This window comes from Acipenser ruthenus, chromosome 24, assembly GCF_902713425.1.
Source record: "Acipenser ruthenus chromosome 24, fAciRut3.2 maternal haplotype, whole genome shotgun sequence".
Lineage (NCBI taxonomy): Eukaryota > Metazoa > Chordata > Actinopteri > Acipenseriformes > Acipenseridae > Acipenser > Acipenser ruthenus.
In genome coordinates, this window is record NC_081212.1 from 3,405,151 (window position 1) to 3,425,666 (window position 20,516).

At 43.5% G+C, this 20,516-nt stretch overlaps 2 protein-coding genes across 2 annotated transcripts; one reads left to right on the top strand and one right to left on the bottom strand.

The window, feature by feature from the left end:
- Positions 1–25: 25 nt before the first annotated feature.
- Positions 26–5,964, bottom strand: LOC117429152 (proton-coupled folate transporter-like). The gene is made up of 6 exons (XM_034906916.2): positions 5,115–5,964; positions 3,926–4,317; positions 3,186–3,646; positions 2,241–2,324; positions 855–1,011; positions 26–767 (listed from the first exon to the last, which is right to left on the bottom strand). The coding sequence occupies exons 1-6, from the start codon at positions 5,484–5,486 to the stop codon at positions 710–712; spliced, it is 1,524 nt and encodes a 507-aa protein (XP_034762807.2). The 5' UTR covers positions 5,487–5,964; the 3' UTR covers positions 26–709.
- LOC117429127 (solute carrier family 13 member 2-like) lies at positions 4,617–19,422 on the top strand. The gene is made up of 13 exons (XM_058998055.1): positions 4,617–4,702; positions 9,256–9,372; positions 11,217–11,345; positions 12,026–12,162; positions 12,748–12,968; positions 13,054–13,243; positions 15,291–15,413; positions 15,715–15,930; positions 16,278–16,381; positions 16,594–16,715; positions 17,177–17,338; positions 17,734–17,871; positions 18,077–19,422. The coding sequence occupies exons 1-13, from the start codon at positions 4,679–4,681 to the stop codon at positions 18,206–18,208; spliced, it is 1,815 nt and encodes a 604-aa protein (XP_058854038.1). The 5' UTR covers positions 4,617–4,678; the 3' UTR covers positions 18,209–19,422.
- The last annotated feature ends 1,094 nt before the right edge of the window (positions 19,423–20,516 follow it).

Below are 20,516 nucleotides of genomic sequence, written 5' to 3' on the forward strand. Positions count from 1 at the left end.
GAAACAGATAAAAGACAGCCATGACTGAAACGTATGTTGTATTTATTACATTATTGATACTCACAATATAGTGCAATATGTAAAAGAATGGTTAAATGATATGAGATGGAGAATGAGAGGTAGAGATCGCTGTAGAGGTCTCTGTCTTTTGCAACCCTGCTTGCTCATCTTAACAAGACCTCTCCTTTGCACTGCAGGTAGAGCCTGTTCGTTTGGTAAGCGAGGCAGGCTCGCTATTTCAATACTGCAGCAGGAGGATTCCTGTTGCTCAGCGCTTATCTAATGTGACAGGCTTCCCCCAAGACTCCAGGCTGCAGTCTAGCTGGATCTGTGCATCCCAAACAAGGGCAGTCTATCAGCCACTAAGAAAGAGTGGATCAGAAGAAATGTTCCTGATGATTATGAGTCCAGTGGAGGCACCTGGTCAAGCTCTGTTCTGTACTTTAACCAGTTCACTGCTGAGTGTCAACAGGCCGTTTCGTTTCTTTTTACCATCTCATATTCTGATTCAACTTATTCAAATTGGACAAAGACCTTTTTTTTTTGGCTGTTACTGATTGGTTAGTCAGTTTTTCTCCACCTGTCTGATTGGTGAAGTTCCTGATTACCGCTCGTGTCACGGCTGGTGGTTCAACATTGATTGGTTACCAGGCTGGGCCGGGTGTCGTCTTCTGACAAATCAAATGGCCACTGGCTCACAGCGACCCGTTCAGGACCCACCTGAGAAGAGATGGTAATCGCGGTCTACCTCCCTGCACCTCACAGCGCTGTAGACACAAACACAGGTTAGACAACAATGCACTGGATGCGCAAAGAAGCTGGCGTACACAGCCTGATCAGGTGATCTGCCTTACCCAATGATAGCAGCGGGGATGATGAGTAGCCACGCCCCAACCAGGAAGGGGAGCCCTTTCATGATGTGCAGAGTGGCAGGGTACAGAGAGTTGAAGAAGCCTGTCGACACCAGCGAACACAGGCTTTCCACGCAGGCCACAGAGGCGAACAGAGCTCCTGTGAAGAGGGGAGAGCAGAGAGTGAGGCCAGAATCATCAACCCACATCAACCTTGTCAATGCGCCCGGATATGCAACACCACATCCCTTGCAGTACCAAAATCATTACCAGCAATGAATCCAAGCTCAGAAACTCACAACAATCCTGCACCCAGTCCTGGGTTTCAGAACTCCCTTCAGTTCAAGTGTGTTATTTAAATGATCAGGAGCCACGAGTTTGAGCAAGCAGGCAAAGCAAATTTAGCATCCCAGTACCTGGTAATTACATACTCAACTGTGCAATACTTATGTGAGTTTTTAACCACGTACTGTAAATCCCATTTGTTCACACTTTAGAGAGTAAGTAGCGGGGTTCCGAAAAATACAGCGTGACACGTCCCCACATGTTGCTACAACTGTTTAAATAACATGCCTGTAATTGTTCTTTTCATTGTTAACATCCTGACAAATTTTTACACTTACAACTTTTACACTACAAGTCTGTTTCAAAGCTCTTTTCAAAATGACCGCTCTAGTGCACTGACAGTGTCAGGATTATTGCCCACATTGTCAAACAGGTAACACAGCAATAACGATCCATGAAAAGTTATGTTATGTTATGTGCTTTTTTTTTTAATTTAAAATCGCTCCTCCTGCTGTAATTTTGGAGAACAGATCTCAAGTTCTAAGTGTAAAAAGTTGTCAGGATGTTAACAATGAAAAGGAAATGTACAGGTATAACCCTTTTTCAGAGCCCCGCTACTTACTCCAAGATCGTTTGGCCAGCTGGCCACACTGTGTGTCTATCACACCTCACAGTAAATCCAGACCAGCTCTTGCTTTGTAATTCTAGGAAAAGGCCTTGAAGTTTAGACCGTGCACATAAAACTGGCAGCGGAACAAAGAGCACACTGTAAAAAAAAAACAAAAGAACATAACAGGACCTTTGCTCGAATGCCCTAGGAAATAAAAAAATAAAAAACACTGCTTCATGAACATTAACTTAAATCACTTTACAGCTTTCTTTATAATGCAATATTTGAACTCTACAGCAGACTCTATACGCAGTTCATCAGTTCATCGTTCATTAATGAAGAGGTTTGCCAGCCCTTAATTGACCAAGGATAAAAGCTGCCATACCACTGGACTGTGATCTGGTCAGTACTCATGCTAAACCAGCACTGTCTGTATCATTCCTGTTTGTTTAGAGCTGACGTAGGCTGCAGGTGTCTCAAGCAAACACGCTCACCTTGCTCAGAAACATCCACAAGCTTGGACAGCTTAGACCGGAGCACAGGGGTTGTTGCCATGGCGAGGAAACGTACGCCGTAACCTAGGGAACCACAATACACAGAACAAATTAAAAGAAGTTAAGAAAAAAAGGCTGAAAAATCAAGTAACAGAGTTTAGTAATTTCTGAGTTTACTACATTAAGCCACTAGGAGGCATTGGATAAACTTGAAGAGTTTAAAAAGCTGGGGCAGGCAACACCGGTTCTGGAGTGCTGTTCCACTCCAGGTTTAACTGGTACAATTCCTGGTCAGTGGTTTACAGGAAGAGCAAAAGCACAATACTGTATTGGAGGTGCCTGAATCTTAATTTAAAGGTACAGATCCTGTCCTGCTCAAGTGGAAGTAAACAAGCGCAATGCTGTGATCCAGTAAATACACGACTTTGACTTCAATTCAGCCAACAACATCCTGTTCCCTGACAGCACCCGCAGATCACAGCAGGAAACAAAACTGCACACTTGGCAAATAATCCAATGTTTTGTTCCTTGCTTGAAATTAATTGCGTGTTTTATGGCTGGTTAGTTAGTCTCCATGTCCATTTTCTACCCCTAAAACAGCAGCAATACTGTGTGGTGCTTTTTTTTTTTTAGAACTACAGAATGCATTCAATTACAGTTCCAGCTCACTGTCTAATGTATATAGGACTGTTATTTAATGGCACCATCTATAGTGGCACTACTACACTATATACTATTGAACTCATCCATAACTTCAGAAACGCTCAATCAGAACTGCAAGGTAGAACTTTAGAAACTAACTGAAGTAGACAAACGCTTCGCCTGGTTCCCTTAAACAGGGACCAGATGAAACTTTTGCCTACTTGACTTAGTTTCTTACAGTTGTACCTGATCATTTTTTTTTTTTATTAACTGAAGCATTAGATTTAAAACTGTTTCCTTTACCTGTGAACATGAGTGCCATGGTGTTGGCTAGCGAGATGACTACCAAGCCAGCAATGTTGGAGACCAGGCCAATGATGGCCACCCAAGTGTCCTCCAGACACACCTGCAGAGCCCGCAGGCTGGCCAGGCTGCTCAGGTAAGTCAGGTGCTCCGCGGCCGAGCCGTAGCCAATCAGGGCAGAGCCCCAGCACAGAGGCGAGCTCAGTTCATACAGCACGTACAGGTCCTTGGCTCCGAAGTGGACGGTGACCACAACGAACAGGGAGACGGCATACAGCCACAGCTTGGCCCGCCGACCCTGCTCCCCAGGGGAGCGGTACAGCCTGTAAACCGCCTTGTAATGCTCGGCGGAGAACAGCCGGGCTTCTTTATCGGGTGCCACCGACTCTGCCACGAAAAGGTAGGCGTAGAGAGCTGTGGCCAGATTGGTGGCCAGGACTAACCAGAAAGGGTTGATGTAACTGTTAAGGGGGGAAAAAAAAAAAAAGTGAAAAACACATTTTTTTGCCAATTGATGTGATTAAACCATTATGGAGGCCCCTATTACGCTATCCATTTAGTTTGTGTTGAACTTGCTGTTTTCTTGCGGATCATGAGCTGTCAGACACACTAGAGTGAACGAGCACATCTTCAACAACCCAAAGCCACTGACTCAACAATTCTACTGGTATTCATCATCCTCTGGGTCTATGATGTCAAACCTCTGAAAAATGAATCAATCAATCAATCAATAAGCGTACCCCTGTGCCCGCCGCCACTGACCCCCCACAATGCTCGCCAGCATCCCAGCCACCCCCAAGCAGGCCTCCAGAACGGCCACGCGGAACGTGCGCGATCGCCGGTCGCTGGTGTCGGCCACGTAGGCGAAGCAGCCGGCCAGCACGGCACTGAAATCCCCGCTCAGCCCGCTCAGGAGGCGGCCCAGCAGGAACCAGGCCACGGGCAGCCGCAGGTACATCACCAGCAGGTACACCCCGGCCTGCAGCGCCATGCCCAGGCTTGGGAAGATGAGGACCAGCCGGCGCCCCACTCGGTCACTCCAGGGACCCAGCAGCGTCACGGAAAACAGCCCCACCGCAAAGCCACCCAGGTTTATATAGAGGCTCCAGTGAGCCGTCAGGGTCTCCACTTCCTGAGAGAAGACATAGAATATAAAAAAAAATAAGACTAACCCTTTCATGCATGGCGACCTCATAGGGGGACAAATAATAATTACAGTCTTTATATGAGGACATGCGAAAGCCGCAAATGCAGGATAGCCTCATATGAGGATGCCATTTTTTGCCCCATATAAAACAATGGGGGGGGGGAAAAGTTTAATAAAATATATATATATTTATTATGTGTCCAAAATCTTTGACGTAGTGGAAGTCCATTAATCCAACCACAACCCTACAAATTCACACCCTGCGTCCCCAGAGTTCCCTATGGGCTGCGAGTCTTCGTGTTAACATTACCTGTAACACAGGAAAAACAACTTATAGTGTCGTGGCATGGAAAACTGTCCTCACCTGAGTGTAAGTGAAAAGAAAAAAAAGAGAATAAACAAAACTATCAACAGCAAAACGAACGGAGTACTGCGAAGGTTTAAGGGTGACAAGGCAAGAGGTTTTTAGTATCGCTGGTTATTTTTAGCACACTTGTTATTTATGTCCAATACGTGGCAATGCAACTCGTTTAATCTCGAGTTCACGACCTTGGCATTAAAAAAACAAGTGCCTGGAAAATGACTCACTTTACACGGGAAACAATTCCTGATCGTGCCAAGGAATATCCACAAACGTTACAATAACAACAAACCTGAAAGTTTCAAACTTTCTTTCAGTTTAGTAACATTTTGGTCAGTGTTAGAACAACGTATTCACAACCGCGAACACACTTATATAAAACATTTCTCTTGTTTTAATTTGTACCGCTCTCGCTTGTTACCTTCTGCAGCGGGTCCGGGGGCCCTGTGTGGTTGGTGCATCCTCCACCTCGAGTGCCGTTGTAGCCCAGGTCTGCGCTGATGCGGTCCCACAGATACTGAGTGCAGAGCGGCATCTGCAGGGCCAAGGAGAACATGGAAAGGAACAGTACGGGTTCCACCGAGAACGGCAGCCCGCAAGAGAAGGGCGGTGATCGGCGAGAGCGGAGGGTCTGCGGCGGCGAGGAAGCCGCGTCCAGGCTCGGGGTCTCTGAAGCGGGCGAGGCTGGAGGGTCCCCGCGGAGGGAGCTCCTTGACTCGGGGGCGTCCATGGCAATGTCTATAGAGCTCAGCTGGAGCGGTGGGACGGGTGACGTCACTAGCGAGTCTCGCATACTTCAAGTAAAAGCTTGAAGTGAAGACGACAACGTTTTTAAGTAATTAAAAACAAAGATACAGAAACAGTTCTAGGGCGTAACGTTAAAAATGAAATAAGCTGCTTAATTTAGATTTATTTAGTATCTTTACAGATCTCAATCAGAATTATAGTGATGACATGGTACTCCTTTTTGATAGTGGTACGATAACCCGCGGGCTAGTTACTGTAAGTCTTTCACGATATTACATATAAAGAAAAATAAATAAATTAAATAGGCAAACATTGTGCACCTGCTTGTATCTGCACCGCTCTCAAAAAATGCGCGCATTCTGCAATGCGTTACAATCGTATTTCACGGTCGCTTATGAATTCCCATGCACAGTATAATCAATCCTAAAGCCTTGTTGTCCGCTGCACGTTATATTTGCGTGTACAGAGTTCAGATTTAACAGCTACAGACCGACATGGAGGCTTTTGAAGTGAAAATATCGGCTGGTTTCACAGACCTCAAGACATGCATAAAAACTAGATAGCGATACAGTGTGATGACGATCCACCAATACGAAGTCATTTCTGATCGCATGTGCAGATTTCATTAGACTTGGATCCAGATTTAATGTTTTGATAGGATTTTACATCAATTCCACTGGCAGTGCCTCTAGGACCGGGGGGGGGGGACGACGACGATTAATGTAACACAATTTTTGTTCCTGGGTAGTAAGTGTTATTTCCTAATTGCTTATGCCTCAAAAGTATAGAAAATGGCTATTATTCCCCACAAACTTTGCTTTTGTGGCCAGGACAGTGATATTGTTACATGGTGTTATACAAGAAGTGGCCACTGTCTTGCTCTAGTTAAGAAACATGCTGTGATCCGTCCTTGGCAGGCTGTAAACTTTAACTATGTCAGTGCTGGAAAGATTAAAAAACAAACAAAAAACAGCTGACCTGCAAACGTATCTAATATACACATGCATCTGCTTTTTAATGAGTTACCCTAGCGTACTCTTTCTGACAAGTCACTTGCTGTTGGAGTTAATACTGTACATGTTGTTAACTCATTCTTTCCCGGACACAGAGCTAGCAGATACAGAGCAAGGTTAAGGCTCTATAGGTACATGTGTGCTCATTGCAAGCAGCTCAGATTTGATAGATACATGTGTGCTCATTGCAAGCAGCTCAGATTTGATAGGTACATGTGTGCTCATTGCAAGCAGCTCAGATTTGATAGATACATGTGTGCTCATTGCAAGCAGCTCAGATTTGATAGGTACATGTGTGCTCATTGCAAGCAGCTCAGATTTGATAGGTACATGTGTGCTCATTGCAAGCAGCTCAGATTTGATAGATACATGTGTGCTCATTGCATGCAGCTCAGATTTGATAGGTACATGTGTGCTCATTGCAAGCAGCTCAGATTTGATAGGTACATGTGTGCTCATTGCAAGCAGCTCAGATTTGATAGGTACATGTGTGCTCATTGCAAGCAGCTCAGATTTGATAGGTACATGTGTGCTCATTGCAAGCAGCTCAGATTTGATAGGTACATGTGTGCTCATTGCAAGCAGCACAGATTTGATCACTGAACCAGCATTCCACACCCGTGCTGGATCACTCAGTAATATTTTGGGTTAATCTTCAATTGGACTACCTATCTGAAATGCCTTACACTACGTTCTAGCACCAGTCTGCATGGTTTCAATTGAAAGCACATTAAATGCTTAGTGGTGTGTCATTGGAGAAGTCAAGGGTTCTCTAGTATATATGCTCTACTGGGAATCGCTGGTGATTTCATTCTCGCTCTTTTCTTTTTGGTTAACATTGTTAATGAACAGCTGACGTCTTGTTCTGTTTATACCTGCACTCCTTTAGCTGTATGAAAGTGCATGAGTCGGCTTCCTCATCAGCGTACTTTAGTTTCTTGGTGGACCTGTGCACAAAGGCAGTTTTGCCATGAATGACCTGAATTTTGTTATTCACTGTTAATCATTTATTGCAGTATTGTTCTGATTATGATCCTTTAGATAACTTTTTTTTTTTTTTTAAATCTCTTACAATAAAGAGGAAATAGTTAGACTTTCACCTGGATCTTTATTGTGGTACTGACACATTGCACTTTGGTCTGTGCTTGGTGATAAAAGACCCTACACAGCTTCAGGATGGGACCATTAGATTGTGAGCCTGTAATAGGATGCTTAAGGTGGTCTGGAAATATGTTAGAAAACAACAAGCGGATTCAGCTTCCCTTCCCGTCCCCAGAAAGGTTATGCCGATAACATGTAAGCCCTGCATCGATCATTATTCACCACGTTTACAAACGGTTCCAGCAGAAGCCTTTGACACAGCTGTGTCTCGCCTGTAATTCAAGACATTTAAGAAATCAGCAGCCACTTCACTGCCCTGTCAAAGTGAGCATGTTTTAACATTTAAGATCCGCCTTCCCTGTCCAAGCTTTCCATTCCATGAACATGCCCGTGACATTGGAAAAGTTCTCGACTACATCAGACACCCGATTCAGCTAAACTGGCAGCAGTGTGGAGTAGTGGTTAGGGCTCTGGACGCTTGACCGGAGGGTCGTGGGTTCAATCCCAGGTGGGGGACACTGCTTCTGTACCCTTGAGCAAGGTACTTTACTTAGATTGCTCCAGTAAAAACCCAACTGTATATATGGGTAATTGTATGTAAAAATAATGTGTAAAAAATAATGTAATTATATGTAAAAAAAATAATAATGTGATATCTTGTAACATTTGACCTGTGCCAGCGTGATAGAGGGACTCCTGTGGTTCAAAATGAGGTAGGGTGTCAGTCTCAGGTCAGCGGCAGGGCTGAGCTGTGTCCCTTTTAATAGAAGCAGGTACTTCCTACATTTCCCCCAAATTCCGCTCATGTAATGGAGTTACACAGTTACAGAGGCAACAAGGGTAAACTATGAGGGCCTCTTTATCTCCATGTGAGGGATGCTTTTAAATTTTGATCCTTGGATTACTTGCAGGTTTTCTCTTTAATACGTCAAGACCTGTTTTTTTTTTTTACAGAGCACGTTCATGTAAAACCATCCCCCTCAGTTTGCTATTAACTTGGACTGAAACCTGCTGGATCAGTGAAATCAGTAGAAACTGTACCTGGAATTACAGAATGTTACTGGACTGCACTCCCCCGTGTAGTGCCTCTTACGATCTCTCTCCCTTGTTCCTCTCTCTCTCTCTCCCTCTCTCTTCCCCCCCCTATCTCTCTCTCTCTTGCTCCCCCCCTCTCTCTCTCTCTCTCTCTCTCTCTCTCTCTCTCTCTCTCTCTCTCTCTCTCTCTCTCTCTCTCTGTGGCCTCTGTTGTATCTTCTAGTTTAAAGGCCAGGAAACAAAAGGTCAACATTTTAGCAAGCAACAGGTTGTCTATATTACCTGTATAGCAACTCTATGCCTGACATTTCCGAAGCTTGGTCAAACTACTGGCTAGTGTCTTCCGGAGTTTGAAATTGCAGCATACCTCTGATTCTGCAAAGCTTTTGCAAGGATTAACACTTTCTCAAAGACTGCTTGTGATATTCCCCTTATCAGAAGAGGCGTGGCGTGCTGTGGTTTTGTAATTTCTCTTGTGTCATCTTCCTTTGTAAAATAGCATTGCCCTCCCCTAATTCTCAGGTTAATGTTTAATACTCTCCCTGCTTTATATATAGCTTCCTCGCTGCTTTACTGTCTTTGATTTTGACTCTACGGAATCTGCTTTACAAGCCAAGTGTTTTTTTTTTTTCAATCAGCTTCTTTTATTTGTATTTATTTTTCTAGTTACTCAATACAATCATGGGTTCCTTTTGTAGCTGGGTCTGGGCGTACCGGAATTATTTGATCATCTTCCTCATCCCACTTTTGCTGTTGCCACTGCCTCTGGCAATTCCAACAAAGGTGAGATTTTTGTTTGAATAAAAGAATACATCATAATAATCTGTTACTATGAAACTAACTATCTGCCCAGGGACAGCGGTCCCGTTGGAGAGTGGTTTCTTTCACATAGACACAATCCTGATTTCCTTGTCTGTTAAAGCTTCTTAAGGTTAAAGTTATCCGAAACTCTGGATCAATGAATTCAAGGACTGTCAAGAATATTGTCTTCTTCTTAGTATGAGTATCTTTATCACGGGTCCCCTTTCCTTGTGATGATGGCTTTTTGGTTCTTGTACTTTTATTTATATGATTAGATCATATATGCTTCCTGGTACCTAATTCCTGTGCTGTAGGTATGAAATCAGATAGACTAAGGGAGAGAAACTGTCTTATAGCTAGGAAATGATCAGGTTCTGGGATGCAACAGCAACTTTGAGTTCTTTAGTGTTTCAAATACCTGCTCATCACAAAATGCAAAGAATATGCAAATCATGAAACAGAAGGGATAATGCTCCTTTAAGCATTAGGGCCATTCCAGATCTGTGTACATTTATTGGTAAAATACTAACAATACATTATGTACTCCTTTTAAAGTAATTGAAATCCTAATGACAAAGGTTAAGCCAATATTTAGGAAATAATCACCCATGAGAATAAACATGCAGTGACATAAATATGGAGAAAAAAAAACGAGTTTAATAAAGTGCAATGAAAGATGAGCTTCTGTGAGCTCCTTGTCTTAAGCCACTTTGTATGACCTGCTGCTTACGTTCATGTTACACAGATTACAACATTGGTGCAAACACTAATTAACAGCGCTGAATGCACAGACTGCAATGGTAACTATGAATATCCCTGATCTCAGAATACTGACATGTCGACACAAAAGCTGTAACTGCTGCTGACTCATTATGGGTTACTATGCTTGGGCTAGCAGGTAGATTTGGACTAGAGTTAATATTATGCCTGGCTAACAACCCACTATCTGCCCTCTATTAAAGTCTGACAGATATGGTATTTTTCCTACTGCCTGTATTTCCTAAACAGTATTTTACACTCAATTTGATTAGAAGTTCTCGGGATCCGAAGGGATACATAGTCATGGTCTAAACAGTAGCGCATAACCCTACACCTCTTTAACTCTCTCTATACAGCATAGGAGAAATGGCAGGCTTATACATTCTAAGGCGGTGGTTTTAAGATCTACTGCTGTTTAGACGGCTGGGTTTTTGGAAAGCAGGAATCATGCTGTCCCTTAATTAAAAATAAAAAGAATCATAATTATAATAATAATAATTTATCCCACTTTTCATTTATGTATTTGGTTTTAAAAAAAACAAAAAACAGTCTTGTGTTTCAAACCAAGCAAACAAGACAAGAGTTCTCTGCCAATCTGGATTCTAAAGCTTAGTGATTCTAGAGTGCCCTCTAGAAGCCCTGTGCTGTGCAACATCCCTGGGAACGCATTCAGCGTTTTTTTAGAGACTTTCTTATCATGATAAACGCTGCAGCTTTCGTTTTAGAAAATAATTAAATTGATACTAAACTCCTCCCACCATTGCACATGTTTTACATATGTCATAAAAAAGAACTATTTCTGATGACAGAGAAGATGTCCCCACTCCCTTCACACTCAACACAACAGGGTGGAGGCTGACCGGGTTTTTTGTTTCAATATGTATTTCATGTAGATGAGCATTTCTCTAGTAGCTGGACAGCCCAGCTGGGTGTACAGTACCTGTGGTCATCACTATACACCCACACCTTGTGGATGTGAATTTCTGCCACGCTGTGAACTTGCAAACGTGTAAAATGTTCAGTAAATAAAGAGAGTAACCACTGCCTCGTGTCTCCTGTGTTTGTAGGAGGCGTACTGCGGGTACGCCATCGGCCTCATGGCTCTGTACTGGTGCACTGAGGCTCTCCCCCTGGCTGTCACCGCACTCCTGCCCGTCGTGCTCTTTCCAATGATGGGCATCATGGAATCGGGAGATGTAAGGATGCATCCGAGAGAGCAACCCAGCTCGAAATCCAGGGAAATGCCCACAGCCTGTGACGTACCCCAGAGACCGCAGGCTTACTAGGTGTCACGATATGATATGTATCGCGATATGATATGTACGTATCGCGATACATGTGACGGGCTACTTGCATGACGCATAGTAAGATCAAATGGTCGTGTTATGAGTTAAAAGAAACTAATGAAATGAGAAAGTATGTATTCATACCAACTGTAAAACATGCTTCTCCTTCGTTCAAGAACCATTCGGTGAACTTCAGTGATCTCTGTTGTGCTTTTGGTCTTGCATCACAATACAAACGATGCAAACCTCAATTACAATATGATGTTTCTTGTAAAGAAAGCCCCAATTCATTATCACATCCCTAAGGCTTACTGTATAATCGCACACTCCTTTGGGTTCATATTTGCTCATCCACCTGCGACTCACACACTGGACTACTGTGAGATGTAGCTAATTAGGTTGCAGTAAAGCCTGAAATTGCCTAAACTGGCGTGCAACGGGAGTCTGATGTGTCATCCTGGTTAACCATTGCCGTTCAGTGAAATTTACTGAGAGATTCGTTTACATTTCTGGCCATGAACTCCAGTTGCTAGTAACTTCCAAGGGAAGCCTGATTGCCCTGTGTGTGTGTGTTCGTTTTGTGTCTGCAGGTGTGTATGCAGTACCTGAAGGACACCAACATGCTGTTTCTGGGGGGCCTGCTGGTGGCCATCGGTGTGGAGCAGTGGAACCTGCACAAGCGCATTGCCCTGCGAGTGCTGACCATCGTGGGAGTCAAACCGGCTCTGTAAGCAGCCAGTCCCATGAGAGAGTTACAGCAGCATTCACGCTGCGATCTGACCTACACCTTCAAGCGCACGGCTACCTTTTATTTCTGTTTTTAAATCGAATTTGACACGTAACGTTGTTCTTGAAGCGATGAGGAACTGACGCGGTGAGGATAGTCAGTGGGGTGTGGCTGCCCGATTAGACAGAGAGCATCCTAATTAACCTAATACATAATATCGCCCAGGGATGAAAATCCCATTGCATAGCAGTTTGATCCATTCCTGTTTTTACAACGAGTTTAATAAGACACACCCGAGCTTGTTACCTATACACTGAGGTTAATCAAGCTCTTAGTACAACCTGGACTGGGTGAAACTGCTATCCAATAGGAGTCTTATTTCCATGCCTGTCCTCTATGATGCCTGACTTATCCACAACTTGATGCCACAAATTGAAGAAAAAAGAATTGTGAGAACTTGAAAATACAGAGTCCATTTGCATTCTATCACTTATTAAGTTTTACAGCCTTGCGTTCAGTGGCGTTCAGGACAGCTTGGTTGTCCACAGTAAGACGTAGTTTTGATGCTTGTGTTCTTGGTGGCAGGCTGATGATGGGCTTCATGGGGACCACAGCCTTCCTGTCCATGTGGATCAGCAACACGGCCACCACTGCCATGATGGTGCCCATCGCCCAGGCCGTGCTGGAGCAGCTGGACTCCAGCGAGGCTGAGGCTGACCAGCTAGAGATCGACAACAGCCAGATAAACAGCGGCTACGAGCCCGACGAGAAACCGGCGAAGAGCGAGGAGGCGAAAGACAGACCCGGTACGTTACAGACCTTATAGGAGTTATCGGAGCATTTTGTTCAAAGAACGTCGACGTGAATAAACCCGTGCTTCTGTTCAAAAAGGCAATGGCCACGTGATGAGCATTGAGGAGGGAGAGGGTTTGGCAGAAGAGAGGAGACAGATTCGCAAGGAGAAGTACATCAACCTGTCCAAAGGGATGAGCCTGAGTGTGTGCTACGCAGCCAGCATCGGGGGCACTGCCACCCTAACAGGCACCACGCCAAACCTCATCCTCAAGGGACAGATCGACGAGTAAGTGCAATCAAGTCCTTGTTTTTTTATTATTTTAAATATATATATATATATATATATATATATGTATATATATATATATATATATATATATATATATATATATATATATATATATATATATATATATATTTATATATATATATATACAGTGCCTTGCAAAAGTATTCAGACCCCTGACCAATTCTCTCATATTACTGAATTACAAATGGTACATTGAAATTTCGTTCTGTTTGATATTTTATTTTAAAACACTGAAACTCAAAATCAATTATTGTAAGGTGACATTGGTTTTATGTTGTGAAATATTTTTAAGAAAAATAAAAACTGAAATATCTTGCTTGCATAAGTATTCAACCCCCACACATTAATATTTGGTAGAGCCACCTTTCGCTGCAATAACAGCTTTAAGTCTTTTGGGGTAAGTATGTACCAGCTTTGCACACAGTGTCGGAGTGATTTTGGCCCATTCTTCTTGGCAGATTTGCTCCAGGTTGTTCAGGTTGGTTGGACGACGCTTGTGGACCGCAATTTTCAAATAGTGCCACTGATTCTCAATGGGATTGAGATCAGGACTTTGACTGGGCCACTGTAGGACATTCACCTTTTTGTTCTTGAGCCACTCCAATGTTGCTTTGGTCTTGTGCTTGGGGTCATTGTCCTGCTGAAAGGTGAATTTCCTCCCAAGCTTCAGTTTTTTAGCGGACTGAAGCAGGTTCTCTTGCAGTATTTCCCTGTGTTTTGCTCCATCCATTCTTCCTTCAATTTTAACAAGATGCCCAGTCCCTGCTCATGAGAAGCATCCCCACAGCATGATGCTGCCACCACCATACTTCACTGTAGGGATGGTGTGTCTTGAGGCATGGGCAGTGTTAGGTTTGTGCCACACATAGCGCTTTGAGTTTTGGCCAGAAAGCTCTATCTTGGTCTCATCTGACCACAAAACCTTTTCCCACATCGCAGCTGGGTCACTCTCATGCTTTCTGGCAAACTCCAGACGTGCTTTCAGATGGTACTTATTGAGTAACGGCTTCTTTCTTGTCACCCTCCCATACAGGCCAGTGTTATGCAGAGCTCTTGATATGGTTGACTGGTGCACCATTACTCCACTCCCAGCCACTGAACTCTGTAGCTCCTTCAAAGTGATTGTTGGCCTCTCTGTGGCTTCTCTCACAAGTCTCCTTCTTGTTTGAGCGCTGAGTTTTGAGGGATGGCCTTTTCTTGGCAGTGCCTGGGTGGTGTGATGCAGCTTCCACTTCCTGATTATTGATCCAACTGTGCTCACTGGGATATACAAACACTTGGATATTATTTTGTACCCTTTCCCTAATCTATGCATTTGTATTACTTTATCTCTAACTTCTGTAGAATGCTCTTTGGTCTTCATTTTCCATCAGATTCACAGCCTGACCAATGATCCTTCAACAGTGGGGTTTTTATCCAGAAAATGTGACAGCAACTTTAATGGTTCACAGGTGCAGACCAATGGTAAGGTAATTGAGTCCTCGTTAGGGCCATTTCTTTCATCGGTGTAAACTGGGAGCTTCCACAGCACAGGGGTTGAATACTTATGCAAGCAAGATATTTCAGTTTTTTATTTTTCTTAAAAATATTTCCCAAAATAAAACCAATGTCACCTTACTATAATTGATTTTGAGTTTCAGTGTTTTAAAATAAAATATCAAACAGAACGAAATTTCAATGTACCATTTGTAATTCAGTAATATGAGAGAATTGGTCAGGGGTCTGAATACTTTTGCAAGGCACTGTATGTGTGTGTGTGTAGTATGTATAGCATGAGTGCTGTGAATATATGCAACTGTCAAAAGTGGTGGATTCATTTATAAATAGGGATTTATAGCAAAATATGAAAAATGCAGTTGATGTTTGACTTTTGTGTGATTTCTCCGGTGCAGAGTGATTGATAGACTGTAGCCCCAGTTTGTTATTCATCCTCAGCCTCTGCTGGCCCTCGCTGAGCTCCGGGGAGGAGCGGTGCACTGCGATGCACAACACCTTCTCGTTATCTGTCTTGTTCTTTCTGCAGGCTCTTCCCAGCTAACGGAGACGTGGTCAACTTTGCCACCTGGTTTGGATTCGCCTTCCCCAATATGATGCTCATGCTGGTTCTGGCTTGGTTCTGGCTGCAGTTCATGTTTATGGGCTTCAAGTAGGGCTTGCATTTTATAATTCAGTCATTCATTTTCAGTTACGCTTTAGAGAGCTGTTATCTGTTTTACATGAACTATTTAATAATATCTAGAGGTGATTTCGTGTGATTGATTCTAATGATCATCTGCGACTGTTAAGCTGTTTATAGGATAATTAATAACATGTCTTAAAGGTTCTATAGAACTGCTTATAATGGATCTGTAAAGTGTTCCCAACATTTTCCTTGCTATTGCTCTGAATTGAAACACACGCTTGCACGTCTTGTCAGCTCTGATTCGGATTGTGTTCCCGTCCTGCAGCTTCAAGGAGACGTTTGGCTGCGGAGGGCAAGTTTCGGAGAAGGACCGTCAAGCCAGCCAGGTGATCAAGGACGAGCTCAAGAAGCTGGGCTCCATGACCTTCGCTGAGGGAGGCATCCTCACCGTGTTCGTGCTGCTGGTGGTGCTGTGGTTCACTCGCGAGCCGGGCTTCATGCCAGGCTGGGCCACCGTCCTCTTCAACAAGGACGGCAAGCAGTGAGTCAGACGCCACCTTCCCAGTGCGGAATGATGCACGATGACATTGGTGCCCGGATTTTGTATTGCCACCATTGATGACATTTTGTAACTGTGGTTTCGTTGGATTTAACCAAACATGGTGTGAAATGTGTTCTTTAAAATTGAAGCAATGGACTTTACTAACTGGCACATTCTTATTCTAATAAATAGAGATGAATATCAGCTTGAAGGGGAGAACTGTGCTTGGCAGTGTATGGCATGTCTCAAGTGACCAGTTTGTATGGATGTACACTGTAGTTGCAGTGCAGCGATTGGTGCAACTGATGGCTGTTTTGGTGCAACTGATGGCTGTTTCTGTGTGGCAGGTTTGTGACGGACGGGACGGTGGCTATCTTCATGGCTCTGGTGCTGTTTGTTATCCCCTCCAAACTGCCAAGTTGTTTCTGTTCGGGAGGCGGAAGAGAGGGAGGTAAGGAAGGACACTTCTGCAGATTTAAAGAAGCATTGTGAATCGCATCAGAATCGAGCACATTCCTAGATTCTCCATGTTAACCTGAGATGTGATCACGCACAGTGGAATGCCAGAGTTTCCATGCAGATTTCAGATCAGCTTGTGTTGTACCAAGATAACACAGAACTTCATAGTTCACATTCATGTGTGTGTTTGCTCCATCTTTCCAGAGGAGAGCCAGAAGATAAAGGCCCCGAAGGCTCTGCTGGACTGGGATACGGTTCACCAGAAGATGCCCTGGAACATCTTGCTGCTCCTGGGAGGAGGGTTTGCCCTGGCTAAGGGCAGCGAGGTAAACCCAGTGACTCACAGAGGCGTCACTTTTCAGAACCATGCAGAAGTCATCCATGCTTTCTGCTTCTGCACTCCCCAGTTTTAGACAGATCTGTGTGTGATAACCAATGCTTTAAAATCAATTTTCATACCTTTGGCTAACTTTATTAACATCATCGCTGTCCACCTCCCTTTCATAGAAGCATGTGAATTTTCAGCTAATGCGCTGCATTAGTAGCATAAAAAACACAAGTAAAGAAGTAATGGATTTTCAAAACCAGAAAGAAAGGGGAGGCAGTGATAATGTTGCTATTGTTCATAAGAGGTGAGAATATTTTAAAGCATTGGCTTGCACTTTTTTAAGTCAAATGTGACAGGAGTCGATTTACATTTTGTTTTTGTTATGTGAATCTTATTTTTTTACCAGTACCCGATTCTTTGCCATCTGAGTGTGTAGCTCTTCTCTCCCTCTGGCTGCAGGCGTCTGGTTTGTCTGTGTGGATGGGTCACGAGCTGGCGCCCCTGCAAAGTATCCCTCCCGCTGCCATTGCTGTGCTGCTCTGCCTCCTAGTGGCCACCTTCACAGAGTGCTCCAGCAACGTGGCCACCACCACCCTCTTCCTGCCCATTCTGGCATCCATGGTAACCAGCACTCTCTTTCACTTCTCTCCCAGTAGTTAGGCATTCAAAGTTTTTTTTTTTAAAGGGATGGATTTACTTATTTTTTTTCTGACACGCTATGGTTGCAGTATTTTTTTTCTTCTTTCTTTAAAAAAGGAGAGTTCTCACAGAAGTCATTTTACATATATATAATTTTACAGCACTGGTGAATCGCCCTGGATTGCATCAATCACCTATTAGTGGTTACCCTGGGATTAGCCTCAAAAATAGTTGTGGAAATCCAATGGAATTCCTTGGGGCTTTAAATTACTCTAAGGAAAATCTAGCTGTGGTATGAGTTGTTCCGATCAACCCCTTTGTATAATCAATAGTCAGTAACGCTGACCAGTGCTGTTGTGTGTGCTTGGTGTTTCCAGGCCCAGGAGATTGAACTCCACCCTCTGTACATCATGCTGCCCTGCACACTCTGCGCCTCCCTGGCCTTCATGCTTCCTGTCGCCACCCCTCCCAACGCCATCGTCTTCTCATACGGGAATCTGAAAGTCGTGGACATGGTGAGTCCCTGCCCCCGCTCTGTCCACTACAGCACAGCGACTGCCACTTTCAAAACGGCCGTTGGCTGATGTGCCTGTTTCTCAGAAGGTTTCGGAGAGACCTGTTTAATAATCTTCAGGGTAGTATAGCGGTCAAAGCTGTTCCAGGTTTTGTAAGAAACATTTTCCTTGAATGTTGAGAGTAAACAGCTTTGTATGTCTGCAGGCGAAAACTGGATTCATGCTGAACATTATAGGCGTGCTGTCCATCACACTGGCCCTCAACACCTGGGGAACGGTCATATTCCAGCTGGACACATTCCCATCGTGGGCAAACACCACCAGAGGCCCTCCCTAAACCCACAGACAGCGAGAGAGGAGACGGGACGGGACCCTGAGCTCAGCTCTGACCTCCACAGTCATCATCACTGTGGGCGAGGGGCAGAGCACTGGACATGGAGGGAGTTAGCACTCTGACATTCTCACAACTGGCTTTTATATGTGTTGAAAAATGTCTTTCTGTTCAACTCCACTTTGCTCTATCCAGCTGTCATCCCCACCATCTGGCTTTTAAAAGAGAGCTAAAGTAAGAGAGAAATAGAGCAATTAAACAGGTCCTTTTAATTGTTTAGAAGATGGGCTTACCCACTTTCCTTGACTGTAAAATGGTCTGTCTTTGCACAGACTACAATCTTTTTTTCTGTTTATTTTTTATTATACATTGTGTAGATGTGTGTTGTGTTGATCCTGAAAAAAAGACACAAAAACTGTAGCAGTAAACAAAGAGGAGCATTGCTTTTTAATGTCATCTAAAGTCTTTTAAGTGAGTCGCTCAAATGTTGCACTTTTTAATGTCACTATATCCAACACTCCAAGCAAGATTAATAATAGCACATGCTGCAGTCTCAAGTTTAATGTATTCCTTTGAAAGTCCCACTCTGTGTTAATTTGTATTTTTCCCCAAATCAAATATTGCTTGACATTAGTTCCATTGATTTGCATTAATTTATTTTTCTACAAAATACCTCATTGTATCACCATAAACCCATTGGTCCTGCCGAAAGCTAATTCAGTTTCATTTATATATATTTTTGGATGTGTCTTCGAAGGACTGGGCTGTTTTATTTAAGATAAACTCTTCTGTTATTTTGTAATAATATTTTTTTTTGGTTTCATTTAACTTTTGAAAAGTGATCTGTTCTTACTGTTGAGTTTTTTTTTTTTTTTTTTTTGTAAATGCAAAAGCACAAAAAACTGTAGTTACAGGAAGTGTGATCACAGCATGGATTTTCTGACCTGGCTAAATGAAACCAGTCATGCCTTTAATACCCGCGCACATACTGGTCAAGCTGTCGTTAAGCTAAAGCCGCAGAGGATTTGATCCCGCCTGTTCCGTTTTATTATAAAATTGAAATAAAGGATTTGCTTTAGCGCAGCTGGTCGGCTCGTGGGATTCCCAAGTTTACTCAAAGCCTTGAGCCTCTGGACACAGTTAATGGTTTGTTATAGAATGTAATCTACCGTCCTTTCATTTATTAAGAAATATTGAAATAAATGTTCAGTACTATCACATTTTGGGTTTCAAGTCTTTTACATTGTACGCTGTGTGTGTGTGTGTGTTCCTCTCAGAAAAAATACAATACAGCTTTCATTGTACATGTTATGTTCAGAGTCATTAGAAACTGTGTAGCTTAAATACAATGCAGTTTCCCTGTCAACTGGACCTATGAAGCGAATTAAAAGCAATCTCTAATTTAAATGGAAAGCATTGTGCAAGCACGTTAAAAGAACATACAGCAGGTGACCATGTACTTTTTCCCTGCCCCTCTGGCGCCCACTACTGTAACAACCAAGCACAGCAGTATTGCAATTAATCACCAAAGTGAGTATTTAGACTCGCTATATCCATGGAACATCTGCCAAAAATATATCATGCTAACGCATGTAGGGCTAAGGTTACATTAATAGCTATTTTAATTGTATAAGCTTCAGCTAATTGCACTAATCCGCAAAGCTGTAAATCCTTCTGCTTCTTGGCACCATTGGTGGTTTTTAAAATATGGATAGATACATTTTTTTCTATTAACAGTATAGCAAAAAAACAGCAATACCCTTGAATGTGCAATAAACCACCTTCTACTTTGGCTCTTGCTGCAGTAGCATGGACAGGCATATAGGATCACAGGTAGACATTCGCCTTGTTTTACAGACCGTGCTTAGCACTAATCCTTTAGTAAAGAAATCCAGAACTGGTGCTAACCTGGGTCTGTGAAACCAGCTGTAACTGCAGAGTGATCCAGAGTGCTTCTGTATGATGTGCTGGAGGCAGTTGGGTTCTCTGCAGTAGGACCCCCCCCCCCCCCCTCCCAATTTATTGAGCTCCAGATTGAAGGTGGGAAAGCGGTTGGCTGATTGAGAGCTCAGGCTGCCACCATTGTTCTGTGCTCCTGACTGACTGGAAGCCCGTGGAAATGTTCCCAACGAGAGCAGCGATGAGTGACAGCTGCTGACTGCTCCAGCACCAGGTGTGTGGAGGTATGTGATTGCTCCGCTGCCACTGTTTTGAATCCCTGACACCTTCACTACCGGCTCGATCAGCCTCGGGGACTTACAGTACAGGCCTGCGCTCTGAACAATACATAAACGATGCATCTCTCATCAATCAG

Bases quoted from the DNA above. Each gene is read 5' to 3' on its own strand.
- LOC117429127 (XM_058998055.1), top strand. From the start codon at position 4,679: ATGGAAAACTGTCCTCACCTGAGT. The intron at 4,703-9,255 runs GTAAGTGAAAAG...TTATTTTTCTAG, and splicing joins AAAACTGTCCTCACCTGAGT to TTACTCAATACAATCATGGG. The intron at 17,339-17,733 runs GTAACCAGCACT...TGGTGTTTCCAG, and splicing joins TGCCCATTCTGGCATCCATG to GCCCAGGAGATTGAACTCCA.
- LOC117429152 (XM_034906916.2), bottom strand. From the start codon at position 5,486: ATGCGAGACTCGCTAGTGACGTCACCCGTCCCACCGCTCCAGCTGAGC. The intron at 4,318-5,114 runs GTAACAAGCGAG...GTCTTCTCTCAG, and splicing joins CCCCGGACCCGCTGCAGAAG to GAAGTGGAGACCCTGACGGC. The intron at 2,325-3,185 runs GTAAAGGAAACA...GTGGTTCCCTAG, and splicing joins CATGGCACTCATGTTCACAG to GTTACGGCGTACGTTTCCTC.